Source organism: Natator depressus, chromosome 16, assembly GCF_965152275.1.
Source record: "Natator depressus isolate rNatDep1 chromosome 16, rNatDep2.hap1, whole genome shotgun sequence".
In the NCBI taxonomy this organism is placed as follows: Eukaryota; Metazoa; Chordata; order Testudines; family Cheloniidae; genus Natator; species Natator depressus.
In genome coordinates, this window is record NC_134249.1 from 16,868,651 (window position 1) to 16,888,435 (window position 19,785).

At 43.4% G+C, this 19,785-nt stretch overlaps 1 protein-coding gene across 3 annotated transcripts in view; it reads left to right on the forward strand.

Moving 5' to 3' along the window:
- The window catches only part of CFAP77 (cilia and flagella associated protein 77), a 103,883-nt gene that overhangs the window by 61,744 nt on the left and 22,354 nt on the right, over positions 1 to 19,785 (forward strand). For all 3 annotated transcript variants that reach the window (XM_074974017.1, XM_074974015.1, XM_074974016.1), the window contains exons 2-3: positions 1,799 to 1,898; positions 3,158 to 3,386. In XM_074974017.1, coding sequence (XP_074830118.1) covers positions 1,799 to 1,898; positions 3,158 to 3,386 — 329 coding nt within the window. The remainder of the gene's footprint in view (positions 1 to 1,798; positions 1,899 to 3,157; positions 3,387 to 19,785) is intronic.

A 19,785-nucleotide genomic window follows, 5' to 3' on the forward strand; every position in this document is an offset into this window, starting at 1 on the left:
ATAAGAAGCGTTTCCATGTGCAGAAGTTCTGCTCCTGCCTGCTTCAACAAAACAAGAGCCTCTCCTTCTGAAGGTGCCGTTTTTATAGTGTCACTTTTCAGTCAGTAGCCACACTTCAAGGGACCTATCTGTGACATACTATACCTTGGGGGAGTGGCTTGTAACCCCCATATTCCTCATCTGTATATAATTGTATATATATACACATCTGTATATAACTGTATATATATTGCAGATAAAGCACGCCATGGGAGGTATCAGGGGAAAGGTTATAATCAGCTGAAAGTCACTGTTCTATCTAAATATGTATATCTTTAGTGCATATGAAGTTATGAGAATTGTGTTGTATGGTGGTCACTAAAACATGCTGTAAATTGGGGAATCAGCCAGATATTAGCTCCCCAGAGACAACAGCAAGGAGAGTAACCAATGTCCGGGCAGGGTGTCAAACAACCATCAACAGCCATTGTCCAGCAAGGGAGCTACAATTCAATGACTTACCTGCATAAGGCCACACCAGGGGAATTGATCAACCTTGCCTGGGGACTCAGCAATGCCCACCAAACATTCCTGGACTTGTGTTCTCAAGCATATGGGCTAAGGGTATAAAACAGAACAGAGGGGGCCCATGCTTCGCCTTGCTCCTGCCCCCACCTATGCTGCAAGCAACAAAGACACTCAGAAGAAGACTCTGTTTAAGGGACAAACCTGTATATTATGAATTGCAATATCCAGTGGGGTGAGAAAAACTGCTTAATCTAGATGTTGCCCAGTCTAATAGGGTTGAGAGTTTAGACTGCGTGCTTATATATTTTATTTTATTTTGGTAACTAACTTTTTGCCTATCTCTTATAATCACTTAAAATATATCTTTTGTAGTCAATACATTTTACTGTTTATCTTTACCAGTGAGTTTGCCTGAAGTGTGTGGTAAATCTGCTCAGATTTGCAAAGACTAGTGTATATTCACTTTCCATTGATGAAGTGGTGAACCAATTAATAAATCTGCATTGCTCATCTTGAGCAGTGCAAAATGGTATATTCCTGAGGTACAGTGCTGGGAGCGGGGGGATTTGGCTGGCGCCTTGCTTTGTGAGATTCATGAGTGGCTCTGGGAGCATTCATGTAAACTAGCTGGGTGTGAGGCTCCACATGTTGTTGTGCTGAGTGATCACAGTGCCTGGAGGGGTTTTCTGCTGGTCGCTAGCAAGGCACTGTGAGACAGCCCAGGCTAGCGAGTTAAGGGGGCACAGCAGTCCCACAGTCCCAAGCTGCGCCCCCGAGATCCCGTCACACTGTCTACACTAGGAAATGACCCACTACTGAAAATTATTGTCACCAACAGGCTCTCCTAGCCCAGTCCCATCTGGAGATGAGATAACAATTTAACTGCTGATGTAGATGGGACAGACCTGTTTCCATACCATTCCTGAGAGTGTAATAAGTCTCGTTAAGACCAGTGAAGCTCCACCTTTGTTAGCAACATGAAGACAAGGTTCCAAGCAGGCGGTGCCATTTTAAAAACTGTGTTGCCTAACTCTCCTCAGAGTAAGTCGAATTGACATGGTGCTTAAAATGACACCAGCAACGCAGCTATGCTAGAACTCCCAGCATTGCCTACACTAGTGGAACCAAACTAGTGTTAGCAACATGGGGAACTTTTTGAGATGTTTCCCTAGTGTAAACAGGGCCTAACTGTCCAAGCTTTTATTACAAATCCCTATTTTCAGGGAGTTTAACGTGTTAAGCGAAATCTTTACTTTTCTCACCCTCTTACTCCCAAACCTTTCCTTTGCAGGCCGAACTCGGAAAACCTCGGAGAAGCTGCTACACTCTTCCAGGCTATGACTTTGCATATGGGTTATACCTTCATGGGGCTGACGGAGGAGTACCTGAAGGTATGACAATGCAAGTAAAGATTAGAGATGCCATTAGAGGCTATTAAAAGGTTCCCCCCACATGGATGTCACCAAATGACCTGCAGGTTAGAGTGTAACAACATGCCTTGTACCTATTAAAGTCTTAATACCAATGGAGGAGTGCGGGCGAGAAAACACTCTCATTGAGCTGAAGCAGGAGAGTAAGAACTCTAGCATTTTACCTGCTCACGTGAACACCATCTGTGGCATTTGGTAACTGTTGTGTGCAAGAGTCCCTGGCCTTGTCTATATTTGGGATTCAACCATCAATGGCCACCAGCAGGCGTAGCTGCACCAGTGCAAGCCCAAAAAGCGTAGACCAGAAAAGTTGTAACATGCTCCAGATGAGCTTACTCCTGTTTGAAATCAGTGTAAGGTCAACTGGTGCAAGTCGCAGCTTTCCTTTTCTACACTCGGGGCTCGTATTAGTGCAGCTACACCAGTGGCCAGGCTACGATAGTTGAATCACGTCTAATTCCAAATATCAACAAGGCCTTTGCTTTGCTTTTGCTGTACCCAATTGCTAAGCCCGGTACTCAAACACATAAAAAACCCTGCTTCGCATAAATAGTGTAGAATATATGAAAATAACCATGTGCTTCAATCAAGACCAAGTCAGATTGTTGTGACCCTTCTGTCCTGTAGCAGAGGCCGTCATAAGAGTGTACAAAGTTTTTCTAAGAAAATGCACAGCTACTCACAAACTCAAGGTCTGTCACAGTTCCTTACAACTTTTGAAGCTGACCCACCTTTACAGAAGCTTTTGCTCATGTATGTGAAAACTGAGCAGAGACGGGCCCAAATCCAAGCAAAGATGTGCATGAATTGGCCCACTTTCATGAGCAGAGCTGGCTTTTGCATTGGACACCTGTGAAAATTCACGTAACTTTCAGTGAGGAAAAAAATGGACGGCTTTGTCAAAATTGCTGAGCATTACAAATTGGAGGTGGGGAAATTGTGGGAAACAGGAACAATTTACTCAAGAAACTCTGTGCTTAAGATTTATGGATTTTCTTACTGGTCTCTGTTTGAGCCACACTGATGTGAATGCAGTTTGAATTTCACTCTGAGTAGAGGACAAGCAAAAGGCCTATGCATCACTTAATTCTCACTGATGTAGTACATAGGCCTTGAGCTGGCCCTCTGCACCAGAACAAGATTCACCCATGATGGGTTATTCAAAATGAAATTCTAGTAACTTTCTTTGTTCTGGCTCTTGTATTCCTTTCTGGCCTTAGCGATAGGCCACTGGCACTCGATGAAACCCAGGCCACCTTCCCCAAGGGAGATGCCACGGAATTACATTGCCATGAACCGTGGAGCTGTTAAGGCTGGTTATGTCACAGCACATGAATACCACCTGTACCGCCAGCTCAAGGACATCCGCTGCAATGAAGATAACGAGAGTCGTTTTAAGAGAGCCCACCCAAGAGTACCTCCAGATATGACCTACGGAATTCTAGCACGGTAAGAGGGAGAAAACCCAGGCTTCTCTAAGGGCTAGATTCTCCACTCAGATCTGATCCTCATCTCTGTCTCGCCAAACAGTGACTTGAGGGAGGTTTGCTGTGAGCTGAAGTGCTGTAGCATAGTACATAGGGACTAATTCTCTATCACTCTGCAGCCGTGTAACCATTTACACAAGTACAAAATACATATAAAATTCAGATTTGGTAGCATTTGGCATCCACTTTGCACTGATGTAAATGACAACATGAGGTGCTGGGCAATGGAGAATCTAGCCCATAATCTCAAAGAGCCTCAATTAGTTGGATTCAGTTATATGAGTTAAAGGATTAGTGCTAAATGTATTTTTTAAAGGGGCTTCAGTCGGGCCACTCATTTTGTGGATGCAGTTTTGCACCAGCATTTAATTAGAGGCATGGCTAATTGCAGGCATGCAGGCTAGCATTAGATATCTAACTACCTATTTTCTACTGGTGTAAAAGATTACACAGGTGTAGGGCATTAGAGAATCAGGCCCTACATACTATATTCATGCATATGTGATGACCTCTATGTTTGGAGATATACATCCAAATAGATAGGTCATCAAATAGTCATCGTATATGCATGAGTAAAGAACATAGGGCCTGAATCTCCATTTCTCTGCACCTGTGTAATCATATATGTATATAAATATAATCAGGAATAAAACGTATACTCTTCAGAGGTTTAACAACAAAGCAAAATAACTCAGGGTCTCGGTTAAGAGGGCTGAGAGATTAGAAAGCTCAATTTAAAAGTCATCCAGGGAGGGAGACAAAGCAGCTGCAGACTGGGTCAGCCTCTACTAACATACAAATCATAACAGCCTATTGCAGAGGGTTTTAATTTATTGGGTTTTTTAATGAACAATAAAATCATGCAAACAATAATGTATGGAGCAGCACAGAATATTTGCTTTTCACATATGCCTCTTTATTTATTCATTTAGTACATGTACAGTCTTCTATTTAGTACCTTGAGTGGCTTGTTTTAAAATTTGTGTTTTGTCTTTGGTGACAGGGATGCTAATGGTTTTGGTCACAGTCTCTCCACTTGACTCCCAGATTATTATGCTACTAAGACTTAAAAATTCCTTTTTGTCTCCAAAGCAACTCTCCTACTCATGATTTTATCACAAGTCTGGCAATATGGAGTGTCACTTTTGTGACTCTTCTCCAAACAGTCTCCAATTCATTAGTATTTTTACTGCAATATCTCGGGGCAGCTGCAGCAGAGGTGAATGGAGAGGGATAAATACCTCCCTGCACTGTGACATGATGCTTCTGTCAGATCCAGACCTTAGAGCAGGAGTTTAATACCCGTATATTTGTCAGTAATTATAAGACTATGATCCATGTGTTTCTCCGCTGCAAAAATACGGGATGCACACAAGAACTACGTGGCCCAGAAAGAGCTGTGGAGTCAGCATATTCTCCACCATGGGATAAGGTTGTATGGAGTGAGCAGCTGGATCACAAATGTGCAAAAAGCCAGAAATCTGCAGGACAGCAGTCTCCCAACTCTAGGGATCCTGGCCAGCTGCATGCAGGGACCCTCCCTGTTTGCTTTCCCTGGACCCTGCTCATCTACGTCAGCATGGCTAGGCCCAGGAATGCCTTAAAGCATAGGCCCAATAAGCTCATGTCTAAGGCCCCAGCTCCCTGAGTCATGTGATTACATCAGAATCTCATATTTCATTTAAAAAAGTAAACATCTAGCCCTCATGGGTGCAAAGAAAACTTCAAAAACGTGACCTAAGTGTGACCAATGCAATAATTCCTGTCTGAGTCTGCAGACAGTCTGAAACAATAGCTCTGTCAGGTGCAAACCGGGCCCTGCCTCTCACTGGGGAGTTAACGCCAAGACCCACCAACCTGACCTCAGAGAGTTCTGAGTGTAGCAGGAGAAGATGAGTGCCGTGGGCCCCACCTACCCAAGCAGACACATGCTGGTTGCGGGGGTAAATACTAAGGTGCCCCCCTGCTGCTACTCTTGCCTCTTCAGAGGGAAAGTGGACCTTTGTTGCTATCCCTGCAGCCACTCCTGGGGCAGAGAAAGGGGCTTGTACCTCTGCTTCTACAGGAGGGGAGGGGACTACCTTGCCATTGCCACTCCGATTGTGGCACAGGGCCCCGATCACCTTATTGAGTCCCCAGCTGGGCCAGCAGCTGTGCTGCCATGAGCGGAGGAGCTGTCCATTGCACTTTGTGACACCTTCAAAAAGGTTTTACGAAGCACACAGCAGGCATAAATGCTACCTTAACTTGCATCTGTTTTACTGTATGGGAGGGGGGTGTAAAGTTGGTGGGGGGCAAGCCCCACAGCTTCATGGGGCTCTTCCCTTTGCATCTTGACCAGGATAATTTCCCCTTCCACCTTTTGCAGCGGGGAATTAGTCAGCCACAAGGAAGAGTGGAAAGTATCCTGCTTAGCACCCTTTGACTTCAGCCCTGTCCTGCTGTGGTCTTCTCCACAGTTCTCTCCCCTCTCACTTCCACTGGAGGGGTGGGAAGAGGGGAGCCTTTAAGAGCCAGTAAGAGTTTGTATCACAAGCATTCAGGTGCATCAAAAGGACCGCAAACACTTTCTGAACCTGGCTCAGAAATGCCTCTGTGGTTGTATGTTGTAGGTTTTTTGTGCTCTGCCAGGGGCTAGGCTAGACATTACTATCTAGCTTTTAAAATGAAATCTAATCACTAACAAAAGAAATAAATAGCAGCTACAAATTCAAGGGAAAAGACATGATGAGCAGTGGTGTGTATTTTACGTGATAGTAAATGGGCTTTGCATATGCAAATTGAATGGATTTTAAAATGGTATTTAATGACAATTTTCGTAGCAGACATTAACATTAATTGCATCAAAATGAAAATGCAGCATTAGCTTGCTGTTAGTAGCAAATGCCCCAGCTATAAAGCTTTATCTTTATCAGTACCAGCCCTTGCTGATGTGACAGGGCTGCTCTGCAAATTGCAGGCAAAAGGGCTTTTATGTTGCAAAAGTATCCCCTAACGCAGACCAAAATCAACATCAATTGTGCTTTATTTCTTCATAAACGGGAGGTTAAATGGCTGCCTGGGAGAGATCTAGGCCAGGTTCAAAAGTTATACTGAAAATCCACAGACCCCACAGCATCAGGAAAAGAGGCACCAGTCTTTTAATTTAAAGTTATTGTAGCACATCTTGCTGGTTCTTTAATAGCCACCTTTTATGCAGGCTGATTGTATTTATCCCCTTACTTTAAAAGCAGGTTATAGACAAAATCAAATTACTAGGATTATTAAGGAGTTGTTATGGCCACTTTGATAAAAGCGGGGTATTTAACTCACTTCTCATAACTGGTGAGTTAAAGATACCACCAGCAAGGGCAAAAGTTATTGGGTCCGATTCTATCTCAATTTACATTAATTTCAGCAGGGCTACCAAAGTTGTAAATCAAGGTGGAATTTGGCCTGTCATTAGTTTATTCTAGGTCTGGAGATTCTGTTTTAGCAGCCTCTGGGTTTAGTGGATTATGGCTTGGAAAATTATACTAGCCATGCTACATTGTATTTGTAATGTCTGTTAATGTTTATTTACAGACCCCAGTCAGAAGGCTTTAAGCAGATCCAAAATGCACAGGCTAGTTCATGCATGTTGGAGATTTCTGGGCCTTGCTATGTCAGGCAGCCAAAACTACACTTATTTTAAAAAGTCACTTAATTATTGGTACATTTAAATAATTTCCGTTTGCAGATTCAAAGCTCTTGCCCAATACATAGGGCCCTACCAAATTCACAGTCCATTTTGGTCAATTTCGTGGTCATAGGATTTTAAAAAATCGTAAATTTCATGATTTCAGCTATTTAAATCTGAAATTTCACAGTGTTGTAATTGTAGGGATCCTGACCCAAAAAGGAGTTGGGGGGGGGGGTCACATGGTTATTGAAGGTTTCAGAGTAGCAGCCGTGTTAGTCTGTATTCGCAAAAAGAAAAGGAGTACTTGTGGCACCTTAGAGACTAACCAATTTATTTGAGCATAAGCTTTCGTGAGCTACAGCTCACTTCATCGGATGCATAAAGTGGAAAGTACAGTGAGGAGATTTTATATACACACAGACCATGAAAAAATATACATTGTAAGGAGAGTGATCACTTAAGATGAGCTATTACCAGCAGGAGAGTGGGGGGGGGGGGGAGAGAAAACCTTTTGAAGTGATAATCAAGGTGGGCCATTTCCAGCACATTTCCAGGAGTTAACAAGAACGTCTGAGGAAGAGTTGGGGGGGGGGGGGAGGAATAAACAAGGGGAAATAGTTTCACTTAGTATAATGACTCAACCACTCCCAGTCTCTATTCAAGCCTAAGTTAATTGTATCCAATTTGCAAATTAATTCCAATTCAGCAGTCTCTCGTTGGAGTCTGTTTTCGAAGTTTTTTTGTTGAAGGATAGTCACTTTGAGATCAGAAATCGAGTGACCAGAGAGATTGAAGTGTTCTCCGACTGGTTTATGAATGTTATAATTCTTGACATCTGATTTGTGTCCACTTATTCTTTTACGTAGAGACTGTCCAGTTTGCCCAATGTACATGGCAGAGGGGCATTGCATTGTAGGGGGTGTTGCAGTACTTCTACCCTGCATTCTGTGCAGCTGATGGCAGCAGCACTGCCTTCAGAGCTGGGTGCCCGGAGAGCGGCAGCTGCAGGCTGGAGCCCAGCTCTGAAGGCAGAGCCACTGCCAGCAGCAGCGCGGAAGTAAGGGTGGCCTGGTCTGGTGATGCCACCCTTACTTCTGTGCTGCTGCCTGCAGAGCTGGGCCCTCAGTCAGCAGCTGCAGCCTGCGGCTCTCTGGCCGCCCAGCTCTGAAGTCAGCACAGAAGTAAGGGTGGCAATACCACGACGCCCTTAAAATAACCTTTTGACACCCCGCCCCCCCCGCAACTCCTTTTTGGGTTAGGACCCCCATTTGAGAAATGCTGGTCTCCCCCATAAAATCTGTATAGTATAGGGTAAAAGCACACAAAAGACAAGATTTCATGGGGGGAGACCAGTTTTCATGGTCCATAACGTGTTTTTCATGGCCATGAATTTGGTAGGGCCTTACCGCTACATCTCAACTGTGGCTGCTGATCATTGGGAGAGCACTCTCAGTTAAGGGGATGGGGTGTTTGGAGGTGAAAGAGCAGAGATAATTGCAACATATCGTACCCTTCATGGACTCCAGGAGCTGGGAACTCAAATGTCTTTAGAAAAAAGTGGCTTTGGTGAACATCATATTCAAATGAAGCAAAGTTACATCCGACTATCTAGGGCCTACTCTGGGCCTCATCTCCTGAGGTACAGCAGACAGCACAACTCAAGAGGAGTAGGGGAAAAGATGACTTTATGCCACCCTTGCCTCTGTTCTGGGCTGCTGCAGGAGTCCTAGGGTGGCCAGGTGCCTGGTTTTCAACTGGGAAGTCCAGTTGAAAGGGGGACTTGACAGTGTCCGGTCAGATCTACTGACCGGACACCCAAAGTCCAATTACTGTGAGTGGAGGCACCAGGTCATCACCCAATCTGGCCCCTACTCAGCCAGGACCACCTCCTGGCCCCGGCTCCGCAGGCAAGTCCTCCCTGACCTAGGTGGCCGGGGGTGGGAGGGGAAAAACAGCAAATGACAGGGGGAAGAGGGGTATAGTAGACAGGGGCGGGGCCTCAGGGGAAGAGGCGGGGCAGGGCCTTGGGGGGAATAGGTAGGACAGGGGAGATTCCGGCACTCCTGCTGGAGTGTCCAGTTTTTAAATATTACCAAGTTGGCAACCCTATGCAGGACCTCTGCTTAAACTGCCTATAGGCTGCACAGCACCCCAGAATCCCACATAGGGCTGACTATGAGCACTTGAAGACTGTGAGAGGCAGCACCACAGGGACATTTATGCTGGCCCTGCTCTGCATCTGGACTGGGGTAATCTCCCATGGCCCGTTGTGGTCACTTTACGCCACCAAGGTTGCCCAGAGGAGCCAGAATCAGCTCTCTAGTTCCCATTTCAGAACAGCAGCAGGAGTTATAAGGGCAAATTCATGTGGGGGAAGCAATTTTACTGTCACTGGAACATATTCTATATTATTATATTGCTGCCTATGGATAATGCACAGACTCCTTTTCAAAATGGAGAAGTGTTTCTCTGGCCTCTTACATTTCAGATATTAGCCCCACTGCCATGACACAGACCTACATGTCTCCCCCAGCCACTAATGTCAGGCATTCTCCAAGGGCACCGAGAGTAGACTTCCCTACCATTTTGGCTCATCCAGAATAAAAATAAATGTGAGCATAATGCTTTGGTTGCTATCCAGGTCTTATTAATCCTGTCCTGATCTGTACATTCTCCATAGTAAGGCAGATCATCTTACGCTTTTGAGAATGGCACTTTCCAATCTTGGTGGATGCATATTCCACAGTTCGTTTCGTACACACAGGGTTGTGAGCATTAGAGCGAGGCTGAAGTTATGGGGCCTGTTTGTTCCAATGGATGTTACCTTAGAAGGTCATGAGTGCTTTTGATTAGTTTACGAGGGGTTGGGTTGATTAGCCACTCTGCTTTTTGCTGATTCCACCCCTCCCCCGCCCAGAGAATTGTTTTCTACAAACCATGTGGCCAGCTTTGTTGTAAGAGTCATAAAAAGGACATTTTTCATCTCCTTTTTCATTCTCTCTCTTTCTCTTTTAGTATCAGACATAGATTTATTCTCTCCCTGAAGCCTGTGGCATTCAGAGTTGGGAGGGGTCAGGGGAGGCGCTGATGGGACAATAATAGATAATACAGTGGTTCCCCAGGGTCTTGTCCAGCTCCATAGCCTATCCATCAGCAGGCAGGGCTTGTGCCAAGGTCAGCACTAACGAGGATGTGGTAGGGTCCCGGCCTCCCCCATGGGGCATCCTCCAATCAGATTTCTCGGATTCATGCTCCAGCTTCTGATCTTTACAAGAGCTACCTTGTGTGAACCAGGATTTGCAACAGAGAGTGTGTCCGCTGAGTACGAGCGCTGGAGTAATGGCTGGGCTGCTGCCGATGCACACGCTCAGGCCCCTCTGAATTGTAAACAGGTTTCTGTGCTTTCTCTAAAGGAAAACGGCCGTCATCAGTGTTGCCTCCTGCAATAGCTGAATACACCCTTGCGGGGTGAGAATCTCCTACACAGAGTGTAACATACCTACATAATATTTGCAGGTGATGGTTACCATTTCCTTTGCATTTATTCCCCTGGCACCTTCACTTTAAATAAAACCTTGCTCTGTGGTGTCAGCACTGAAAAATGGGTCTAACATCTCTGTCCAACCATGGTACTTATCTTGCCCCTATTCCTGTAGTATCTGAGCACCTCACAATCTTTCATATATTTATCCTCAGCACCCCGGTGTGGTAGGAAAGTGCTGCTATCCCCACATTACAGCAGAGATTTTTAAAGGAATTTAAGCCCCTGAAGATGCAGATAGGACCTAGGGGGATTGTTGTTTAAATCAATAAGGGGCACGTAGGTGCTGTTGAAAATCCAAGTAGACACCTATCTGCATTTTTAGATGCCTAAATGCCTTTAAATATCTGACGAAGTGACTTTCCCAAGGTCATACAAGAAGTTTGTGGGGGAGCAGGAAGACTTGGGTTCAATTCTCAAGTCCCAGCCAGTGTCCCAACCGTATGGCAACATCTCCACAGGTTTTAGTGACAAGTGTTTCTCTGACCATTACTGTGACTGGTGTTAGTTTCTCCCTTAGAGAATGCTCACACTTCGCCAATGCGCCACTAGACTCAACATTCCTGTCAGGAAGTAGATTGAGACACAAGAAATGCATTTCACTATTGGACTGAATAGGAAATTAGGAATTTCTAGAGTTGTTGTAAGATAAATATGATCACTCTGGTTTGCTCTTGTGAAATTAACCTTAAAAAAATTAGGACTAACCCCAACTGGACAATCAGCCAAAGGCAACATGTATTTTCTGCGTCCTGACCACCATCCTCATGTTGTCAAGAGAGAAACTTCTGTTTCAAGAATAATTCTTTTATTATATTGGAGACATTTACATTTCCTGCTAACTAGCTGTAGTGTAGCTAGAGGCTGAATCTCTTTTATAGCACACTGCAATTCTCCTAATTGTCTGCACAGTGCTTTGAACATGTAAAGTGCTCTGTAAAAGCTAAGTATTGTTATTGTTTTTAAATAACTTTGAGTGTACTCATGCAAATATTGGTTCTGGTAAAATATGGATATTTGCTGCAGTTATGGTTTCTACTCAACTTCTTCAGGCTCTTGGATATTTTTCTTTTTAAGAGGAAATGAGCTGTCATATCATTGTTAACGTACAACCAAGTCTTGCTCATCTTACTTATTATGGAAGGCATGATGAGTAAGGACAGCAGCATATGGCCTTAGTGTTAAACTTAAGATCTAGATTTCTTCTTATCAAATAGGTCATCCTGAATAGCAAAAGAAAGGGGAAAGAATTTGCCCGCACATGTGTGTAATCCCCTTATGTGGTGTGTGTGGGCTTTGATTATATATATATATATATTAGAGCTGGTTGAAAAAATTCTACCAATTTTTTATTTATTTATTTATTTTTTAACAGAAAATGGCTTTTTGGATTAAATGGAAATTTTCACCAAAAAAAAAAAATCTGGTTTTTGTCAAAAAATTATGGTTTTACAATGAAAACCTGAAAATTTTAGAAGAGAAAATTTGATGGAAACCAAAAAAATTGGAGTTTTTGTTTAAATGTTTCACAAAAAAAGTCTCTACCAGCCTAATATAGATTCAAACACTTTATTTTTGCTGTAACTATTCTTTCAATACCGAGTGAAAGTAAAGGACCCTACGACTGGTTTCCTCAACTCTTCTTTCACTTGTTGATTTTGATGTTTGCCCATCGAATGCTGGCGCTGGTTAAGGCTCAGCCAGAGCAGAGCACTCCAACCTGCATTTCAGACTGTGCTTTAGGAACAAGGCCAGCTGGTTTGTAATGGCCAGCTTCTAGAATAACCATTTCCTGCCTTCGTTTTTCAGAGAGCAAGACACTGAGACTTTCAAACAACTATGAAGGAAAAATATAGATATTTAGTTTCCTTACCCTCTCTAAAGATCAAAAGGTTAAATTGGCCACAATTACAGCTGAGCTGCCTAACAGCCATTGCACAACCTTCAACATGTGAAGTCAGTTATTTAGTGGACGGTAAGAGCTGGACTTTGTACCCTGTATATAAGATATGGGCTTGTGCGTGTGCTTATGACTGGTATGAGGGTGTCTCTTGTATTCTTAGCTTGGGAGAAAACAGTAAAACAAATTGGTGCTCTTGTAACTACGTATACTCCTAAGTACATCTATGAGCATCTGATAAATCTTTTAAAGTGTATGTTTACAATGGATTTTATTCTTTTTACTGTCCTATACGTACGAGCCCTCTGAGCAAAATAACGGATCCTCCAACACTTAGAAAAAGAAGTTCTCTCATTGGCTGCCCACAGTGAAATAATGTATGTTATTTCCCCATCCAGATTCCAAAGAGTAGTAGAGAAACATTGGAAATTCAGAGGAATCTGCAGCAACACAGATCCAGCAGCCCCTGTGTAGGCAGAACACCCACTGATTTCACTGGGAGATTTGCCACCATAAGGACTGCAAAAAATTGGTCCCCATTTTTATTTTTTAACCAATTTGTCTCTTCTTATTTTCTTCAGTGGTTAACGAAAAGTGAGGATAAGTGGAGAGCATTTAAAAATTATCTTTCTGGCTTCTCTATGGGTTTATTGCCAGGGCCCATTTAGAGTTCTATGAAGCTGTTAGGGTAACTTTACTTTATGTTCTGCAAGCTCCTTAGGAAAATAAAGAGGCAGGACATTAATGCCCTGCTAGTTTTTCCATCGCTCTCATTAGGAATACGTGTGCACATGTGTAGGGACTTTTGGAGCGGCTAATTGAATTCACCCTTGTGAAAATGTTAACAAATTGTAAATGACCTTTTATACAAATTTAGAAGTCAAGAATTTGCTGTTAAATATATGTCCCTCCTCTGCCGTTAGCTTTTATGCATAAACCACAATTAAAAAATAACAAAAAGCCCAGCGGCCCTCTTTCCTAATTAGCTGCAGAAGTCAACGCTTGTGAGTGTGGTTAAGTGCCTCAATTACTTCCCCCTCCTCTTGACTGTCCTTGTTAGAACAGACAGGTCTGCTGGCCAAAGGGGAACAATTAAAGCAAGCGAAAGGCAGGCAGTGTGCAGGGGGATGGCTGGGCTATGCCTGCCTCCCAAGCAAGGGCCATAGCTATAATCATGCCCCAGATTCCTGCTGGGCTATACAGAGAGACAAATTAATGGTGGATAGCTAGCTAGTTCTAGCTCATCAGTAACAAGGAAGGGTGGGGAGCCAGCATAATAATACAGCTAGTGTAGTCGGCATTTTCCTGTGCTGTCCATCTGCCTGGGCAGCCTGGTATAAAGCATTAGCTCTTTACTGTTATTTAAATTGCTGTCACACTGGGGACCTCGATAGGACCAGAACCCCATTGTGCTAGGTGATATACAGACCCACAGCGTGTCTGTGGCCAGGGCCCATCATATGATGACCTGTAAATTGTGATAACTGTCAATGTCAGATCACATTTTTACATCTCCATGTCCTGACTGTTAGAGAGCAAATGTCTGTCTCTGTGTCCCTTCCCCATCTCCTGATTTCAGAGTTGTTAGTCTAGGCTCACCCTAATGGCAAGAAAATAAAGTTCCATCTATTTTCAAAAAAAGAAAAATGGAATGAGGAATCAACAGAAAACCCCATTTGCTTAAGGCAATCTGCTGCCGTCTATGGTCTTGCTAAGGACACTTTTGCTTTGGAGAGGTCCAGAAAATGAATTGGATTTCCCAATGAGGAATCCACATCGTAGCACCAGTTCCCCAGTTAACATTCTGAAGCCATCTACAAATCACAAGTTCTTGGTCAGTTAGTGGGCACCCAGAGACGAGTTCAGTAGGGAGAAAGTTGTTCAGTGAGTATCCAGATGGATAATAATAATATGAGGATAAAGAAGTAAATCCAGGCATCTTGCTAAGAGGTCATTCCGTAAATGTGTTACTTTCTCTCCCACTGGGAGGAGCAGCTACTTCTCTGCAGTGTGAGGATCCCAGCAATTAGCCCCCTGGGAGTCATACTGCAGGAATGGAGGCTGAAATTTAAGCCAATCTGACCATACCGTGGGCCTGCAGTATTGGTTGCACTGTTGTGACCAGGACATTTTCCTGGCTGGTGTGGTGTAGCAAGATTTTAACATGTCATGTCCCACCATGTAACCAGAAATGATTGTTTCCCAAAAACCAATTGGCACCAGATATTTACACTGCATCGACATGGAGGGTAACTCATCTCACCAGAATGCAAACAAACTCTTTCCGCAACAAGGAGCATATTCACGGAAAAGATACAATAAAAGGCTCATATGGTGCTATCCACATTTTACTGTCTCACAGCACTTTACGACAAAAGCAACAAAGCCAGAAGCTAAACAAACAGTAACCCAAAGCCAATAAAAATAAGACCTCAGTCTTCTTAGACTTTGTCTACAAAGGCAGTGAGAAATTCAGAGTTCCTGATATCAGAAGGGAACAAATTCCACAAAATGGCGGCAACATCAAGAAAATGGCTCCATCGGACTCCTACATATAGGATTAATGGCAGCCTCAGGTCAGAGAATTGTAAAAAGTGGGGTTAAGAATAAACGGATCTAGCACATTTAGGACGTACAAGGGGCCTAAGCCATGCCAAATTTTAACAGTAAAAAGCAAGATCTTAATGTAAACATTGATTGCTCCCAGAAACCAGCGTATACTCTAAGGCAGGAGTTATATATTGTCCTTCAGAAGCTCTAGTATAGCACATATGGTACAGCAAATGAAATCACCCACTGTCTGGAGACATGAGCTTATGGATAAAGTTTCAACCCTAACTCTTATCTTGGGCTTTGGTTTTATCAAGCCAGTCCCCTTAGAGCTGAATTTTCAGAAAATCTGCAAATCAGTGCACACACCCTCCCTTACAAGCCATTTTGCACACCACAGGCATTAAAAAAAGCCTGAGTTTGTACTTGCCAAGTTTGCATTTCTCGCAATGTTTGGAAATTTGGCCTTTACTGTGATCTTTGCCAACTGGACTGTGAATGAGGAAATGCACTGCTCAGTTCTAAAGGAAGAGGAACTGGTTTGAAAGAGATTTTGCCAAGGAGTGTCAAGCTGGAAAAGTCATCTATTCATGCACTAATCTGCTGCAGCAAAACAGCAGCTAGGGCCTGACAAACCAACGCAAACCAAAAATAATAGGACTGGGCCTACATTTTTTGCCTGCCCTTGTTGTCCTGGTGGCATCTCAACAGGACGTGGTTTTATGTAGCTCGTGTGCTGCACCTGTCATCCCTAAATCTAAGTTTTCCTGGCTTTTGGTGCATTTAACTCCTTGACATCCTAAGTCAGTTGTACTGATGGGTAGTCTCTGAACAGCAGCAGCAGCCCAGTCCCCAAAAGAACTCAGCTAAACTCAATGTTCATCTTCCAGAATCTGTTCTGTACACATTTCCATTTAAAAAAAATTAATTGATTAAGCCATCAGGAAGGTGGGTGACACCATAGCTCATCTAATTGTTTGGTGCTATTATGGTCTATAGCATAAATTCCAGGTAGGGCTAGCTCCTGCTCCTATTAAAGCCCTATTTGTCATGTACAGTTTTTTGCAATAGGCCCTATCAGCTGCACCCTAAATAGGGGTGAATCCAGTGATAAATTCTGTCATTCTGCTCTGCCTGCCAGTTTATCTTATTGATTATCAGTGGGTGACCTGTAATGTAGGAAAGGCAATATATTGGAACTCAAATCTACCAGGACAATTCAAGAGCTCAATTTTGCCCTAAATGTTTATATCTGATCTGCTTTTGACTTACACTAAGCACAGAAAAGCATCTACAAATATAGCTGTTACCCTTTTACAGCAGTGATCAAACCAATTGTGCCTTAAAAAATTCCTCCTGAGCAGAGTCCTTATACCAACTTTTTGCCAAATGTGATTTTTTTTTTTTAATGGACAGTGTTTAAATCTTCGAAAATAAGTTTGAGAGGAAACTGTCACAACTTTGACTACCGTGGTGCCACACTCAGAGTCGAGTATTGTGGATAGATTTAAATTTCATCGTAACAAAATAGCTGTCTCCAGTGGAAGGAGCATCAAGAGCTAAATGAGGACCCGTCTTGAGCTGAATCACGTTGAACAGACCTCTGCACTGTCATTGATTTTCTGGGAAGAAAAAAATTGCCTCTGGCTACTAAACCAAATTAGTAGTCACTGATGACCAATTATTTTGCCCCACTGTGAACGGAGAGGCGTACTAAAATTCCAGTTTGTCAGACCCAAGGCTCCCTTCTCAAACACCTTTCAACAAGCGTGTACCGAAAGTCCCTCAGAAGGTTCTGACGGCTCCCTATTTTCTGCAAGTTCTCGTTCTCCACAAAGTTTTAATGAGCGGCAGATATGATGATGGCCTGCCGTAAAAGGATCCCGTCTAATCTCGGTAGAGCACTATTGGGCAGAACGCATGAATCATAGCTGTCAGGATTTATACACACATACACAAAGAAAGTGTCAGACTAATATTTGCAAATTATAATTACCATTTCTCTTGCATGTCCCCAGTGCCTTCATTTTAGATAAATCCCGGCTCCATGGTATCGGTTGCAAAGCACTGAAGGATCACATTGCAGGGAATAGATTTAACTAGTTTGTAGCTCATTTAAGGTCTACACCATTTCATTTTAATGTGTGTTAATACTTTATTATAGTTAGCATTATTTTTACAGTAAAAAGAACCCATTAAAAGGCTGAAAGTTTCTTTTCCAAGAGATTTCTGGCAGGAGAGTCTACCACATCATATAACCAAGTTAGCAGGAGCCTGTCATTTCTATAGAATGTAGTTATAAATCCTGTCTTTTGAAAATAATTTAGCAGAGGAGTCTATTAAAGACACAGAAAATGTTCCAAGGGTAATAGTTTCGAAAATGTGCATAAATAAATTTTAAACTATGTAGGAAATGTCAGCATTAGAAATGGCTCGAACAAGGTGACTATAAACGGAAGAGGCTGGGTTTTTTCCACAGGTATAAATAATTTGTTACATCATATCAAAACTTTTCTCTCCTCTCCTTCCCCTGGCAGGGCCCTTGTGCCAAAACAAAGAAGATCTCACTTGTTGTGAAGGAGCTTTGTTTTAATCCATAATAAATGTTTTGACTGTCTGCTGCCTCCCACCCCCCACACAAGCATCTGCAAAACAACAACAAAGTCTGCCTGATTTAGAACAATGGTATCTGTTTCCAGACATTTAATCAGGGCTACAGGAAGAGAGACTCCTCTCCTTAAGTAACACTAATGTGAAAGTGAATTTCCCCTTAGGTCTGGCTGCAGATGAGAGTTACTGCATTAGTGCCAAATCCTGGGCCCATTGAAATCAATGGCAAAACTCCTAGCAACTTCGGTGGGACCAGGATTTGACCCACAAAGAGTGGGTTTCCCTCTGAAGTTTCTCTGGTTGAAGTTATTGTTGCTGAACTGTTCTTTTTTCCCCCTCCTCCACTCCCTTTTCCACATTTAGCTCATAGAGGATCTTGGAGAAACAAGGTGGAGCATCCACAATGAAAAGATATAGTAAGCCCCTGCTCCAGCCAAGCACTTGAGCATGGGTGTAACTTTGAACATGCGAGTCACTTAAAATTACACATGTGCTTAAGAGCCTTGCAGGATCAGGACCTCAGTGTAATTAATCACAAGAGGGAAGGATCCCTGAAGAAGAGGATCAAACCCAAATTCATCTTTCAACCAGTAAGTTCAACACAGTTAAATAGTCACCTCCGTGGAGCTACAAGACATGCCTCTGTTGCAGAACGAATAACCAGAGTCTGTATTCAAAGCTTAGTGGAATCCCTACCACACTTACACCTTTACCCCCTATGTACCATGTAGAAGTGAAATTAGTGCTGGTAGAAGTGCAGTCTCGACAGCCTTGGAGACTGAATCCCTCTGTTTCTTGACGACACATAGCAGTGGCACTGGCAGCACAAGCTTCCTCCCACCCTCACTATTGTGCTTTGACCCTAACCTGGGTTTCATATCCAGGCTGAGAGGAGCTGAATATACAGTGGGGCAGCACCCTCTGTCTGTTGGGGGGGTGGGTAGCAACATCACACAGCAGCAACCCTTCTGAACAATGCAGGAGGGAATCCCAGTGGACCAGAAAGATGGTGGCCATAAAGTGACGCACCAGTGGGAGTGGATTAGATGTGTCACCGCTCTGTGCCCAGTTTGATCATTTCTATGTTCCAAATGTATCTTTCTGCACACTGCAAGCCAATGCAATCAGTGATGCTTTCTGTTCCTTTTGTCACACTGGTGGGTACTGTATTAGCAGCTTTCCGATGACACAATATGCAAGCACCGCACCATTGGGACAGTGGCTTGCACTACACCATCCAAACAGTAAATAAAGGGCGATCAGCCAAGCAGCAAACAAGTTAATGTGTGTGGCTTTGTATTGTGTTTTTGCCAGGACTAAACAAATGTACCCAGATAGACTGAGTTACTAAACCAGGCTGTCAAATTTAAGTTACCTGCTCAAGAGTTGGCAATTTTCCCCTGGGGGCCCTCTCCTGTGGATAAAGGGTGCTCAGCACTTCACACAATCAGACCTATTTTGCATTTTCTTTTAGTAAATTATTTTAGTATCTAATTTGCCAAGCTCCCTGATCAGAATGTAGATTCAAATCAGAGGGAGAAAAGGAAACCCAGGGACAAGTCAGTGTAATCTTTTGTGTCATGGGGTCCCCTTGCTAGCCAGCTGGTGAATGGTTAGAGTCAGCAGCTGGTTTGTAAGCAAATGCTTGAAAAGACCAACCCCAGCAGCATGTGATCTATGAAATGGTAGATTTGTAGAAAGATGTCTCTTCCCATACAAATGGCCTCTGGGGGTGTATATTGCTAGATTGGGCATCCAGTATCATTAGAAAACACGACCATAGATTAGGCTGTTCTGAAGCATGTGGTGTGCAATAATTAAGTAATAAAAGTCACCGCAGGGGTGAAGGAAACAGAAACAGAAGAGTTAGTATTTGCATATGCACTGCTGGCATCTTTCTGCACTATTAAAAGATTCTCCAAGCACAAGTGGCATTTAAAAGCTGGTCGCTACTGATTTCAGACTGAGTGCTGCTGGACACTTAGAAGCATAAGAAGGGAGTGATTCTGTGGACCAGAGGACATGCTCTCTCCACAGAAGACAATCTCCTGGTGCAGGAGGGTACAGGAGTAGCCCTGATTGCTAGCCAGTGGTGGTAG